General features: G+C 41.6%; 1 protein-coding gene across 1 annotated transcript; it reads left to right on the top strand.

Annotated features, from left to right (window-relative positions):
- On the top strand, positions 1–14,017 carry LOC134666659 (leucine--tRNA ligase, cytoplasmic). Its single transcript, XM_063523885.1, has 13 exons — positions 1–103; positions 781–990; positions 2,195–2,566; positions 3,024–3,268; positions 4,534–5,432; positions 5,544–5,802; positions 5,987–6,351; positions 6,475–6,566; positions 6,993–7,169; positions 11,147–11,401; positions 12,037–12,246; positions 12,962–13,196; positions 13,812–14,017. Exons 1-13 carry the CDS (start codon positions 101–103, stop codon positions 14,015–14,017), a joined length of 3,528 nt encoding a protein of 1,175 aa, XP_063379955.1. The 5' UTR covers positions 1–100.
- Positions 14,018–15,433: the final 1,416 nt, after the last annotated feature.

Below are 15,433 nucleotides of genomic sequence, written 5' to 3'. Positions count from 1 at the left end.
AGTTGACGTTGGTGACAGTTCTTTCGAAGAAAATCGCAACGTGTGTTCTGTGAAATATTTAAGGAAACTTAGTTTTGTCTACCTAAAATTTACGGTAAAAATGGTAAGAATTACACAATTCACATCTATGTTTCACTATTGTATACATTTTGGTCTAATAACAGAGGTTATGTCAATTATATTATTTGTACCATATTTTGTTTGAAACTTGACAGAAAACTGTTTTAAATAAAATTTTAAAATAATCAGTCTTATTTGATGCAATAAATGCTACCTTATTGTTATGTGTACAAGTTATACTATTAATTGTAGAAGTAATAAGAACTCTAATTAGAAGGTCTCTATTCCAGTCATTTTAGAATCTTTACAAATCAAAATTAAAGTTGTCTTGGCAAGTATTGATGCATGAGGGGCTAGAGGATATTTTAAATTCTGCTTATTGATTTAGATCTAAAATCTGATGTAAGAGAAGTAAATATTATGTCTGTAAAACTTGCTACAATTACAATTTTTCCCATGGTGCTTATTACCATTAATTTTCTTGAACAGTTTTTGTAGTGCTAATGGTTGAAATAAAAAAAATATCATATAATCAACTCTGGTCAATGTGGGCCTTGAACCCACATGTTTGGATTGCCGGTCTAATGCATTATCAATTCTACCAGATCTCTCATTCAACACGAATTGAACCATTGCAACTGTGACTGCATCACAGAATGCATGGCTCACAATAAAAAAAAGGAAAAAATATTTAATATTTATAAAATATCATAATTTCAGGCAACACTGGACCGAAAAGGGACTTTTAAGGTAGAATACCTTCAGGAAATAGAGAATCAGGTGCAAGCAAGATGGGAAGCAGAGAAGATCTTTGAGGTGGAGGCGCCCACAGATGGCCGGCCCCATGAGAAGTTCATGTGCACCTTCCCCTTCCCATACATGAATGGCCGACTGCATTTAGGGCACACCTTTTCTCTTTCCAAATGTGAGGTAAAATGGTTTTATTAAGTTAAACAACATTTAAAGGGTTGTTATTACTACTTTGTATTATTTACATAAATACTCATATTATTTATATACTTGTGAAAAAAGAACATTTTAGTTAACATAACAAATACTTAGGTATTAAAATAGTAGTTTTTGTTAAATAAGAACATACTCATATTATTTATATACTTGTGAAAAAAGTACATTTTACTTAAAATAACAAATATTTAGGTATTAAAACAGTAGTTTTTGTTAAATAGGAAAATACTTAAATTCCATAATATTATTTAATATACACCGTGTTTTTATTGAATTCCGTTAACTTCGGGGTATGGTTAAGAACGTTTAAGTGAACTAATTGGCATAGTTAATTTTCAAAAAAAAAATATTTGTTTGCTTTTTTTTAAAGAAAAAATTAAGTTTAAAAAGTAATTAAATGTAGCATATAACATTGTTGTAACACAGGCATTACATTTAACTCGACCAAACAATTGAAATCTGTGACATATCAATGTCATTTTGAACATCGATCGACCGAGATTGTACTTAAGTTTATTAGCAAATGTATGAACTCATTCTTAACACTAACCAATATGTAAACCAGCCCTAAGGCAAGTGTACACGCTTGTAGAGGCCTTATAGGAAAAAAAATAATTATTGACTATCTCCGAAATGGAGTTAATTAGAACATCGGTGTCTTTGAGAAAGTTACTTAATTTAAGCTCAGGAATGCACCCTTGAAATTAACGGAAATCAAAAAAACACGGTGTATATTACACAAAGTCATTCATACAGTTAGTAAAAAAAGTCTTTTAAGGCAGTGGATATATGTATGCTGGCTTGCATTTAGAGCAAACTGGAGGTACCCACAGATTGTCATATCTACCCACATGTGACATGTCAATATACACATGCCTTTTCCACAGGATAGATGCCACTTCAATTTACTCTGAATATTTACAGTCACTGAACACTGCATAGTTCATGTACTTAAATTATTTATTTATTCTATAACCTACACAATACACATGCTATGTCATTTAGTAACTATTGGCTATTTTGCATTATGATGTTAACTATAACACATACTTTTTAAAAATTTTGAGTTGCTCTTTATTGTAAGTTTGATATGATTTATGTTTAGGGTTTTAAATAAAAACACGTTCTGCATAAAGGTGATAACCCTTTTTTTTGTTTATTTAAACAGTTTGCAACAAGATATTACAGACTGAAAGGAAAAATGGTGTTATTCCCCTTTGGCTTCCACTGCACCGGCATGCCAATCAAAGCTTGTGCCGACAAGCTGAAGAGAGAGATGGAACTATTCGGCTGTCCTCCCGTTTTCCCAGAAGAGGAAGAAGTCACAGTCAAAGAGGAGACTGACTTAGTACCAAAAGACAAGAGTAAAGGAAAAAAAAGTAAGGCTGTAGCTAAAACGGGTTCTGCCAAGTATCAGTGGCAAATCATGAGGAGTCTAGGGGTGCCGGAAGATGAGATCAAGCTGTTCGCTGATGAACATTACTGGCTGGATTACTTTCCGCCGCGGGCCGTGAATGATCTGAAGAGGATGGGCATACATGTAATCATTCTTCCTTTTTTTTCTTCCTCGCGTTATCCCGCCATTTTGCCAAGGCTCATGGGAGCCTGGGGTCCACTTGACAACTAATCCCCGGAATTGGCGTGGGCACTAGTTTTTTTACGAAAACGACTGCCAGCTGATCTTCCAACCCAGAGCGTAAACTAGGTCTTATTGGGATTAGTCCGGTTTACTCACGATGTTTTCCTTCATCGAAACGTGACTGGTAAATATCAAATAATTTTCATTGGTATAGGAAACCAATACATTGTTATTTTTTTTTTAAATGGATCTATTCCTTCACTACATTAACTTGAGTATGTTAAAAGATAATCTATGAGTAAAATTTAATTGTTTTAGCAGTTCATTTCACACACACACACACACACACACACATACAACTTTTACTGATTGATGATTTAATCCTTATTTTACACGTGTGATCATTGTCGCATGACAGGTTGACTGGCGGCGCAAGTTCATCACGACGGACGCGAATCCATTCTTCGACTCGTTCGTGCAGTGGCAGTTCCACCACCTGCGCGAACGCAACAAGATCAAGTACGGCAAGCGGCACACGATCTTCTCGCCGCTGGACAAGCAGCCGTGCATGGACCACGACCGCAGCGCGGGCGAGGGCGCAGGCCCGCAGGAGTACACGCTAATTAAGATGGAAGTGGTTGAACCACTGCCAGAGGTTTTCAAGTAAGCACTAAAATTTTCTAGGGTGTCCTTACAGTTTTTGCGTCAAGGCTATGGCTGATATAAATTACTCTCATGCTCCCTTCAGCAGTGGCGTGCCCAGAGTTTTGGAGTAAGGCAAGCCGAAAGATATGTTTTCGTAATAACTGTCCAATCTTCACTCTTCGGACTCAAATGCATTCTGCTAGCGTATCGAGGCGAGCTAAGGGCATACGGCATACTATTACTAGATAGAATTCCACGAAATTAATTTAACGACTTTACCTTGCCTTCGTCGAGTAATACGTGGACGCATTTCATACCGTCACAAGGAACAACTTCATCCATTGTTAACGAATTAAACAATTATAAACGCCACAACAAACGAACAAATCCACTTTCACTAATTCAACTTTTGTTTTAACTAAATAATAATACACTTGAAGTCAATGCGCATGAAACTCGCGCTCGTGCAAACTTATGCAGCTAACTTCACACCAAAAGCCTGGCTTAAATCGCCGTACAAAAGTGCTATATATGCCAACAAATAGTTACATTCATTATATGGCGGTTTGTAGAGCGCTTAAGAGCGGGACGAAAAAGCAAGCCCGTTTGCAAGCCGACGAGTGCGAGCATAACCTGCGACTGATTTTTTTCGCGCGGATGAGGCGCCACGGCAAAAATTTGCAACACGCGCCGCGGTCGGAGCGCTGTAGCTGTGACTTGAATTTAATAATACGGGTTCTTTTGGCGCGCGGTTTTAAAATAATCTATATTGATCTTATCACTACGTAATTTCGGTAAGGCAACTAAGACAAGCCCGGCTTTTGGGCTTGTATTGTATGGAAGTACCGCCACTGCCCTTCAGTCATTGTTATATTAAAAAAACCTTTTTTTGTTCCATGCAAATATTGCAGATGTTATATTTCTATAACTATAATTATATGAGCTTTTAGCTGTTTAGACGACAATGGTTTCACTCACTTGAATTTTTAGTCGCTATTGGCGACATGTTTCGGGCCCGTCGGGGGTCCTTCAGGCTCGAATGACTGCGGCGGCTGCACTTCGTGCAAGTGAGTGAAACCATTGGCGTCTAAACAGTTTAAAATATGTCTCACAAAAGTTTAATTTCGAGCTGCTATAGCTGTTGACGATATCAACAGTGTGTTTTCGATTTGAGACTTAAAAGAATATAAACAAAGAATAAACACGTGACTCGGCCATTCGCGCATTCATGAGATATACGTAGCCTGGTACCGTATTATATTTATGAAATTTTATCATCTCAGGTCTTTCAAAGGCAAGAAAGTTAGCTTAGTAGCGGCAACTCTACGGCCGGAGACCATGTATGGCCAGACAAACTGCTGGGTTCATCCCGATATCAAATACATAGCGTTCGAGACCGTCAAGGACGGGATATTCGTGTGCACACGGCGCGCCGCGAGAAACATGGCGTACCAGGGCTTCACGAAGAAGGACGGAGAATTCCAGGTTCTTAAGGAGATAGTCGGTCAGGAGCTATTTGGCGTAGCCCTAAAATCGCCTTTGACGAGTTATCCAAAGATCTACGCTCTGCCGATGTTGACGATCAAAGAGGACAAAGGTACCGGCATCGTCACGAGCGTGCCTTCAGATTCACCTGACGATTACGCTGCTTTAGTCGACCTTCAGAAAAAACCCGCTTTCCGGGAAAAATACGGTATCGCAGACGAAATGGTCCTTCCCTTCAAGCCGGTGCCGATCCTCGAGATTCCGGAAATCGGAAACCTAGCAGCCGTGACCATGTATGAGAAGCTCAAAATCCAAAGTCAAAACGACAAAGACAAGCTTGCTGAGGCAAAAGAGTTGGTTTACCTGAAAGGTTTCTATGACGGCATTTTGCTTGTCGGAGAGTTTGCTGGGCAAAAAATTCAAGATGTGAAAAAACTTCTACAGAATAAGCTTGTAGAGGAGAAAGGCGCTGTAGTATATTTCGAACCTGAGAAAACTATAATATCTCGGTCAGGGGACGAGTGTGTAGTGGCTCTGTGCGACCAGTGGTACCTGGACTACGGGAATGAGGAGTGGAAGGCGCAGGCGGAGCGCGCGCTGGCCGGCGTCAACACCTATCATGATGAAGTGCGCAAGAACTTCCAGGCCACGCTGAAGTGGCTGCACGAGTATGCCTGCTCAAGGACGTATGGACTGGGTATGTACCTAATTCATAATATTCTATCTGTCCATAGTAACTCAATTTGAACTCTTGATAATGCCCTACCCTAAACATCAGTAACGAACCCCATGCTTGTCATTTCGTTAGGTACAAAACTGCCGTGGGACCAACAATGGCTGATCGAGTCGTTATCTGACTCGACGATATACAACGCCTACTACACGGTGGCGCACTACCTGCAGGGGGGCTCGTTCCGAGGCGACGCGCCCAACGCGCTGCAGATCACGCCGGACCAGATGACCATCGAGGTCTGGAACTACATCTTCTTTAAGGATGCTCCGTTCCCCAAGCACACTAAAATACCGAAAAAGTCGTTGGATCTGATGAAGCACTCTTTCAACTTTTGGTAAGTTATCCGAAGTAGGTACTGACTGGAATGTACGTTTCATTTCGTCATTAGAATTAAATAAATTCGATTGTGAATGAAGCCTGTAAGGCGGAGATTCAGTATTTATGATGCTGCACACTCAATATTCAGTGCCTAGTTAACTTTATTTAAAGCTCTTATTAATCCGTTGTATGTATTTCAGGTATCCCGTCGACGTAAGAGTATCGGGCAAAGACTTGATCCAAAACCACTTAACATACTACATCTACAACCACTGCGCGATCTGGCCGAGCGAGGAGGACAAGTGGCCGAAAGGCATCAGAGCCAACGGGCACTTGATGCTCAACTCCGCCAAGATGTCCAAGAGCGACGGGAACTTCCTCACTCTGTCGGAGAGTATAGAGAAGTTTAGTGCGGACGGAATGAGGCTGACCCTGGCGGACTCTGGGGACTCCGTAGAGGATGCCAACTTTGTTGAGAGCACGGCGGATGCGGCCATTTTGAGACTGTACACGTTCATAGAGTGGGTGAAGGAAATGATGGCCACCAAACCGACATTGAGGACAGGTAAGTAAATAAAAAATCTGCATAAGTAATTTAGGAAAATGTCTTTAAAACAGTTCATTCTTACTTCCGCTTTATTTATTAATAATATCTATCGACTTGACGTTCGACGTTAAATTGTTTCAGGGGAATACAATTTCCACGATAAAGTGTTTATAAGCGAGATGAACACTAAAATTAAGCAGACCGATGAAAGCTACGACAAGATGTTGTTCAAGGTCAGTTACCACGTTATTTCCGTTGATAGCCCATACCTGCGTTTTTGCATAGTGTAAGTAGTATAACCCACAGGGGTCGGCAAACTTTTGAGAAGAGTCAACGGCAGTAGAAATCATCAGTTTTAGGAAGCTCAAAGAGCCGCAAATGTTGTTTTCAGTAATGTGAGAACTCTCAACGGTTAACCTTACGAGTGTCTTAAAGAGCCGCAATTATACCTTCAAAGAGCCGCATGCGGCTCGTGAGCCGCGGTTTGCTGACCCCTGGTATAACAAAATGGCAAAGACAAGACAAAATGTAGACCTTGTACCGTAATATATAGATAGAACCATAAAATGCGCCTAATAGGCAGAAACTGAGCATCATGAAAAATTTACATACATATATTATTTCTTTCTAGAATAGTTTTTTTTTTGTATGTGACACAGGAAGCGCTGAAAACGGGCGTGTTCGAGCTGCAGGCGGCGCGCGACAAGTACCGCGAGCTGTGCGCGGACTGCGGCCTGCACGCGGAGCTGGTCACGCGCTACATCGACACGCAGGCGCTGCTGCTAGCGCCCGTGTGTCCGCACGTCGCCGAGCACATGTGGCGGCTGCTGGGGCACGTGAGTCGCTGCCTTTTTTGTATGGGACACAGGAAGCGCTGAAAACGGGCGTGTTCGAGCTGCAGACGGCGCGCGACAAGTACCGCGAGCTGTGCGCGGACTGCGGCCTGCACGCGGAGCTGAGGGCCTACCGCGAACCACGTTCGACGTGTTGCCTCTCTGTCATACTTGTAATTTCGCACGTAAGTGTGACAGGGAGGCAACACGTCGAACGTGGTTCGCGGTAGGCCCTCTGGTCACGCGCTACGTCGACACGCAGGTGCTGCTGCTCGCGCCCGTGTGCAGTGTTGCCAACTTGGCATAAATGATGCCAGATCTGGCATATTTTCACTCGCTTTGGCACCAAAATTTTCCATTTAGCATCTGGCATATTTTTAGTGTTCCGTACAAAACTTTGTTTACGGAACACTTATGGGATCACTTCGGTCTTGCAAATCAGTTAAATACGTTTTTCTCAGAGACCGTTTGACATAGATACCTAAAATTTGGAACAGTTATAGCAATTACCACCACTCATATTGTAAATAAGTCAAAACTGCTTATTTCTTATTAAAGGGGGAAATTTAGGGGGTTGAGAGGGGTAGGCTGAAACTTTTTTCATTTGTAAGAATCGTGTGGGGTACCATTAGAAAGCTTGCAAAAAATTGAGTCGATGGACTGATTTTGACTTCATTTTAGACTGCAATAGTTTCGTCAAAAAATGCATTTAAAGTTGCAAGTTTTCATACAAAAATTTTCACCTCTGTCCTGGCGATTTTCGTGAAAACTATAGCTAACAGGCAGCTGACCAGTCAATACCCAACTTAAAGAAGCATGGAGACGGCGGGAAAATTATCAGCTTAACTTTATCTTTATTAGTTTTTCAACTGCAGCTTGACCTTTGGTTGCTTAGGGCTAGCTAACTGATGCTTACACTGGTCAATTCATATTAGGCGAGAAACATCCTTAGTTAAAACTTTGGCATTGAAATTTATGACTTATGTCTTTGACACAAAGTTTAATTCTGCTTGCTTATTTTTGTGGGATATTTAATTTTATCTCAATAGCCTACTATAAGTATGAGAGAGATCTACAAGATACGACCTTATTATATTGCAAATAAGTTTCAATTTCGAACGGGCTTTCCAACCAATGGACTAGGCATCTCAAAAATCTGAAAACTTCAAATTAAGAATTCCGTTCTTGACTGTCGTTGTGTTTTTTTTTTTCCACAATAGGACACATAGAGTTAGTAAGGCGTATAGAGATAATAAAGTCATTTAATATTTATGAACAGCTTTGGCCTCATGTATAGATTTTATTGAGTATCTGATTCGTCGAAACAATATAAGTACACAATATTCCTTTTCATTAAGTACCATTACATTTCTGTATTAATTGTATAATTATAATATCTATTAATTATATTCAGTACTTATGTATATTTTTGAACGGAAAGGTGAGCAACAAGATTCAGAGCTATAACCGCGAAAATAGAAGTTCGCAAATTGCGAGCATTTTTCTCTGTCACTCTAATTACGCCTTCATTGGAGTAAAAGAGAAAATCCCCGCAAATTGCGAATTTCGGTTTTCGCGGTAGCCCCTCCTGTTACGAGAAAATAATTTTGGAAGACATTAATAGTATATGACAGTTAAATATCACAGTTTTTAGAAACAAAGGTAAAATTGACGAAATATTTAAAGTAAGCCGATCTTCTTTTTTAGCAGTTCTAAATAATATTAAAGTCTATATATATGGCATAGAACTAGAAACAAAATCAAATAAAAAATAATAATGAGTTCTAAATTCAAATTGAAGGAGTATACATTTAAGGTATTATAGGCCGAGCGCGCACGATATTACGATATTAATTTTTGCGACACGATTTTAGAATCGCGCTGTAATATAAGTATCGCAGAAAATTCACTGCGCGCACTGCGATGAAAAAGTCGACGATTTGTTCATTCTCAACATGGATTTCGTACCAGTCGCTTGTCATGAAACGTGTCTTTAATATGCGATTGCTGTATGACTTTGAGCATTTATAACACAAAGGTGATCCCCGTCTATTTCAATAATTGAATGGTCAACATCTAGCGTCTCATTTTGAGACTCCATTGGAGATGCAGGTGCCGAGATGTTGGGGTTTGGAGAGCGAAATGCCGACTGAGGTCCGGCCGGGGTGCGATTTTATTATTATAGTGCGCGCGGGGCCATACAACTCCGCATGCTGCAATTCACTTTGCGACAATCGCGTCTCGAACAATCGCGGAAAAATGTGATAAATCACAATTTTAAAATCGCTGCGATTTTTTTGTCGCATATGCGCGCACTAACATATAAACACATACGTTGCATTTCTGCGACAAAATTATCGCAGGACAAAAAATCGTGGTGCGCGCTTGGCCTTACTCTAAATTATTATAATACATCAAGCATTCGCGAGATGCTCGACTTCGGTATTCAAACACAAAGCAATAGTACAAGAATCTAACTAAATGCAAAGGCCGAAGGAGCGATTCGAAGATCCGAAGCGTCCGACAGACGCGCGCCTCCCGTAACTTTTCCAAGTATTTTTAAGTACAAGTGTCTAAGTCGCAAGATCCAAAGGCTGAAGTCGCATTGGGCCGAAAGTCCGAAGCATCCAGGAGGTCAGTTCTAAACACAGGTAATTAATACAAGTATCTAAATGCGAAGGCCGGAGGCCGAGCTCCGCGTAGGGCCGAAGGCCCGAAGCCTGCAAGATGTCAGTGGTTAAACACATAACGCGGAGCTCGGCCTTCAGCCTTCGCCTTTAGATACTTATACTATTGTTCTGTGTTTAAGTACTAACATCCTGGAAGCTTCGGGCCTTCGGCCCTACGCGGAGCTCGACCTTCGGCTTTCGCATTTAGACACTTGTACTATTGTTCTGTGTTAAAGCACTGACATCCTGGACGCTTCGGGCCTTCGGGCTACGCGGAGGTCGGCCTTTGGCCTTCACATTTAGACACTTGTACTATTGCTCTGTGCTAAAGCGATGACATTTTGCTAAAGCTCGGCCTTCGGCCTTCGCACTTAGACACTTTGTACTATTGTTCTGTGTGTGTAGTTGAATACGGTATCCTAAAAACAGGCAAACAACCTCTGTAAAATGTAACGATGCGAGCGGTACGGCTACCATCAGTTTGGCATTGACATAAACGCTACCGTGGGCGTGAACGTAATTTACTTTCTATGTATCTCGCTCGTACTGACATATTAGTGCGAAAGAGATATACCTATAGGAAGTAAATTACGTTCACGATATCGTTTATGTCAATGCCAAACTGATGGTAGCCGTACGGAACACTAAATGTCTCGAGCTATCTCGGACTTGGCCAAATTATTTTTTTAGCATAGGGTTTCAAAAATCTTTGGCATAATTTTGGCATAATCTAAACATTAGTCTAGCATTTTTTCAAAATCCGAGTTGGCAACACTGCCCGTGTGTCCGCACGTCGCCGAGCACGTGTGGCGGCTGCTGGGGCACGTGAGTCTCTGCCTTTTGGTATGACACCGCCGTTCCATGAGAAGATAATCTACAGTTTTATTATCTCACGGCTGTCGGCTGTGACTTCCACTGTTTAATGCTTTTTGGTAAAATGACAAATATCTACTCACGAGGTAGGTATAGTAATAACTGGTACACAAGTACCTAAGTGCAAAATGTATAAAAAGCAGGTAGATGTTATCGAAGTTGTACGGAGTTTCGACATGGCATAGGTTGATGTGACTAGGTCTTAGACTTCACTTTTCATTAAAATAGCAATATACATTACAACCTCTGTTCACAAATTTGCGTACCTACTTACTAACACGTACTTTATCCTAAGTGCTGAGTTCCGGGATCCAAAATATTCTGCTTTTTCAGGTTGTAAACTATCTGTGTACCTGTAGGACAAAAATGAAGTTATCTACATTTTTATCGATGCACCTTTTTTAGTTACCGTTACATAAGAACACAATATTTTAACAGAAAACCAGCATCCTGCACGCTCGCTGGCCGGTCGCCGGCGACGTGGACGAGGCGGCCGTGAAGGCGAGCAACTACCTCATGGAGGCGACGCACTCGTTCCGAGTCTACCTGAAGAACCACTGCGCCGCCAAGAAGCCAAAGAAAGGCGAGGTGGCCAAACCTGAGCGGAAACCGGACACCGCCGTCATATGGGTCGCCAAGGAGTATCCGCGGTGGCAGCACATCATCCTCACCACGCTGAAGGAGCTGTATGGGGTGAGTTCTCAATTTTGTAATGACATACGAGCTATTGCGTTATCCTGGCTATGCATTTGTACACTAAGTGCCCCAACTTAAGTATCCAAGTCGCCATAATAGTTATAATAGGAAAGTGGATACTTATGTTAGGGCACAGATTGTATACATCCTTAGTTTGTGGGAAAACATTATCTCGATTAGTGGTATTAGAGCCCTTTCCCACAGGATCATCTCGCTTTTTGTAGGTACGGCTTTCTGCAGGATCCCGTTTAGTAGTGTATGTTTATATTTATATACTAACGTACACACGAGCATCCAATGTGCAGGATGGGATCAAGCAAAAACCGATCTAGTCGAATTTTGCTGTTCATGTTTGCCACAGGATCCAGTTTAATTACATGTATAGTTTAATCTAATGGGAGTGTTTCCATTAGCTTCCTGTATACCTACCCTCTTTTGCTAAATGTAGTGCTGGTAGCAGAGCAGTTGCTCTACCGCAAAAACCAGGATCCACTAGCTCGGGAGTCAAACAAGAATGATTTTTGCAGGATTTAGTAAAAATCCGCTCCCGCTGAACTGGACCTCCGTGGGAAAGGGCCCTGAAACATCGCCACCAAGAACCTGTTAATCTCACTGTGTTAGATTCTCCTTAGCCCTCAGGCCTCCCCGACAACAAGGTGATCTCGAGTAAGCTCGGCGCCGTGCCGGACCTGAAGAAGTACTCGAAGCGGGTGATGCCGTTCGTGCAGATGACCCGCGAGCACGTGGAGCGCATCGGCCTCGACGCGCTCTCCGTCGGCCTGCCCTTCGACGAGATGGCCGTGCTCAAGGACAACCGGCAGTATCTGCTCAACACTTTAGATGTAAGTCTCATCCTAACGACTTCAAGGTGATCTCGAGCAAGCTCGGCGCCGTGCCGGACCTGAAGAAGTACTCGAAGCGGGTGATGCCGTTCGTGCAGATGACCCGCGAGCACGTGGAGCGGATCGGCCTCGACGCGCTCACCGTCGGCCTGCCCTTCGACGAGATGGCCGTGCTGAAGGACAACCGGCAGTATCTGCTCAACACTTTAGATGTATGTCTCATCCTAACGACTTAACACTCGCGACCCATGAAAATCCATACTTTATTAATATTATAAAGGCGAAAGTGTGTCTGTCTGTCAGCTCTTCACGCTGAACCGATTTAGTTGAAATTTGGTATAGAGATAGTCAGTAGTCCCGGAGAAGGATAGTTTTTATGTCGGAACTCATCTCTGAAGAGAGTGCAAAGGAGCGTGAAATTAGAGTTAATGAATTGCCTAATAATTGAAGTAAGCAATGCGCGAATTTAATGATTGCTATTCGCATTATCCAGGCGCTATATCTACTTTAGCTGCTGTATACTAGTGTATACGTACTAATTCCACGCAGACGAAGTCGCGGGCAAAATATAGTGTTAAATACAATCAGCATCAATAGTAGTAGTCGTAGTACGAAACAACGCGGCGGAAGTAGTCTGCCATCTTCGAATACATTTGACCCTCGAATTCGAAAATGAATCCGTAATCTCTAGTGTATTATATCGTTTGTTTTCCAGCTGGATAATCTAGAAGTAAAGTACACAGAGGATCCCGGAGCGCCCGAGAAGACGCGCGAGGACTGCGCGCCGGGGCTGCCGCACATCTCGTTCAGCGCCGCGCCCGCCGTGCCCGTGGCCGTCGTCAACCCGGAGCCCATGAGCGGGCTGTTCACCGTGCGCGTGGCGCTGGCGGACCAGGACACCGTTGACAAGATCAAGGCGAAGATCGTCAAGGAAGTCAAGGCTATCAAAGGTTAGGGACGCGGACTTTTTAGGATACCGTACCCTTCTTCCTCGCGTTATCCCGGCATTTCGCCACGGCTCATGAGAGCCTGGGGTCCGCTTGACAACTAATCCCATGATTCGACGTAGGCACTAGTTTTTACGAAAGCGACTGCCATCTGACCTTCCAACTCAGAGGGTAAACTAGGCCTTATTGGGATTAATTCGGTTTCCTCACGTTGTTTTCCTTCACCGAAAAGCGACTGGTAAATATCAAATGATATTTCGTACATAAGTTCCGAAAGGGTAAAAATGGGACCCTGTTAATAAGACTTTGATGTCAGTCTGTCTGTCATCAGGCTGTATGCCATAAACCATGATAGCTAGGCAGTTGAAATTTTCACAGATGATGTATTTCTGTTGTCGCTATAACAACAAATACTAAAAACAATAAAACAAATATTTAACTGGGGCTCATATTACTCCTTATCATATAGCTCATATAGCACGAATATCTATAGCGGAAATTAATGCTTCGTAGAGAAAAAAGACAACCTGTCGTAATTAGCGCTGAATAGGTACCTATATACAATGTACTCCAGCTGTGAACCTACGAGGAAAAACAACAGTAATGAATGTTCCGCAGATGCGAGCTGTCTGAAGCTGTGGCGCTACACGGACCCCGTGCTGGGGCCGCGGCGGATCCCGGCGGCCGGCGACCTGCAGAGCCGCTGCGCCGCGCTGGACGCCGGCGTGCTGCGCGTCGAGCCCGCCGCCGGCCGGGTGCGGCTCGCGCTCAACGGCGCCAGCCTGGACCTCGGCACCACACTGCTTTATACTTACGATAAATAAATTATTTATTTATTACTGTTACGCGTTTGTTTTGCTATCACAATCCGTATCCGGCGCATGCCATAAAAGACGGATTAATTTTTGACATATACACGGTGTAACATGAGGAAACCGAATAATTTTAATCACGCATTTCTGAAGTCAAAAGAAGTAAAAAATGTAATGAGTTTAGGTCAATTTCGCCAAAAAAAAAATTATTTTTGTTTTGTTTTTTCATTTTTTTTAATGTACATAAAAAATAAATGTTATTGGTAAACCTGTCACTTAAAATTGATTTTTAATTTCTTTTTTCGTAGAACCTACTTTTTGCAGTGTTGCTTGTCACTTTTTGACATCTATCGGATATTTAGACTACGTCTCATAGCAGCTACATCACCATCAAAAAGGCCTTTTACACTATGTATCAATAAAAACTTGTTTTTTTTTTATTAATAATATCTCTGAAACTAGGCGAATTTAAAAAAAGTCTATAGGATATTTTTGTCTCTAAATATGATCAGGAATACGCTGTTAAAATTATTCGGTTTACTCATGTTACACCGTGTATATACACAACAAAGAAAATTCATTACAATACTTTTAGGGCCACTGGCATCATCCCCCTAGCCCGGGGTTAATCCAGTGTCAAATGGTAAGTCCAGCTTTAACTGGTCAACCCGAGTTAGTGGCGCTTAATCCTTTAGGAGGTCGATATACGTTGGTTTGAGTTAAAAATAAAAATAAATGAATCATTTCATAACATAATTTAATTATTAACATATAAATGGTTATTCACATTAGAATGTTTTAACATTGCGAGTACAAGTAGGAGCTGAGTACGAGTACGATATGGCTAATATTCACAACCGGCTACACGATGCAATCAAACACGTATCAAAATTTTAAATTATACATCCGTTATAACAGTCTTGTCACAGGCAGATGAGGCAAATTATGACACCTATTATTACAATATAAATATAACCTAAATGTAGATAGATATATGAACGAAGAACCTTCAGAGCATTATATTTAGCTATACATATTTAGAATTAGGAAGACTGAACTGACAGTATTTTTATTTTATTTAAAAATAAGATTGTCAAGCCACGTAATCAAAAGCCATACAAAGACGGCCGCCACCCGTCATCTTTAAAAAAAATCTATTCTGATCTTGGTGGATACTAGGGCAAGTTTGGTATCATTTTCGTATAAACCAAAGACGTAGAATTCATTGCTGATATTTGTTTTTTTTCAGTTTCATAGTAATTTTACAAGAAAAACGTAAAAAGGTGAAAAATTTGGTTGGAGATTTTTGCTACCCGGAGCCGAAACTACAAATGATAGAAAGTTGAAATTTGCACACTAGATTACATTTATAAAGTGTACAAGAGATAAGAAGCGATTTTGAGAAATTCAACCCCTAAGGGGGTTAAA

This window comes from Cydia fagiglandana, chromosome 8 (genome assembly GCF_963556715.1).
Source record: "Cydia fagiglandana chromosome 8, ilCydFagi1.1, whole genome shotgun sequence".
Lineage (NCBI taxonomy): Eukaryota > Metazoa > Arthropoda > Insecta > Lepidoptera > Tortricidae > Cydia > Cydia fagiglandana.
This window is presented reverse-complemented; position numbering and strand designations above follow the sequence as displayed.

Coding starts and splice junctions, on each gene's coding strand:
- LOC134666659 (XM_063523885.1), top strand. Junction 5,433..5,543: donor CTCAAGGACGTATGGACTGG/GTATGTACCTAA, acceptor TCATTTCGTTAG/GTACAAAACTGCCGTGGGAC. Junction 6,567..6,992: donor ACGACAAGATGTTGTTCAAG/GTCAGTTACCAC, acceptor TATGTGACACAG/GAAGCGCTGAAAACGGGCGT.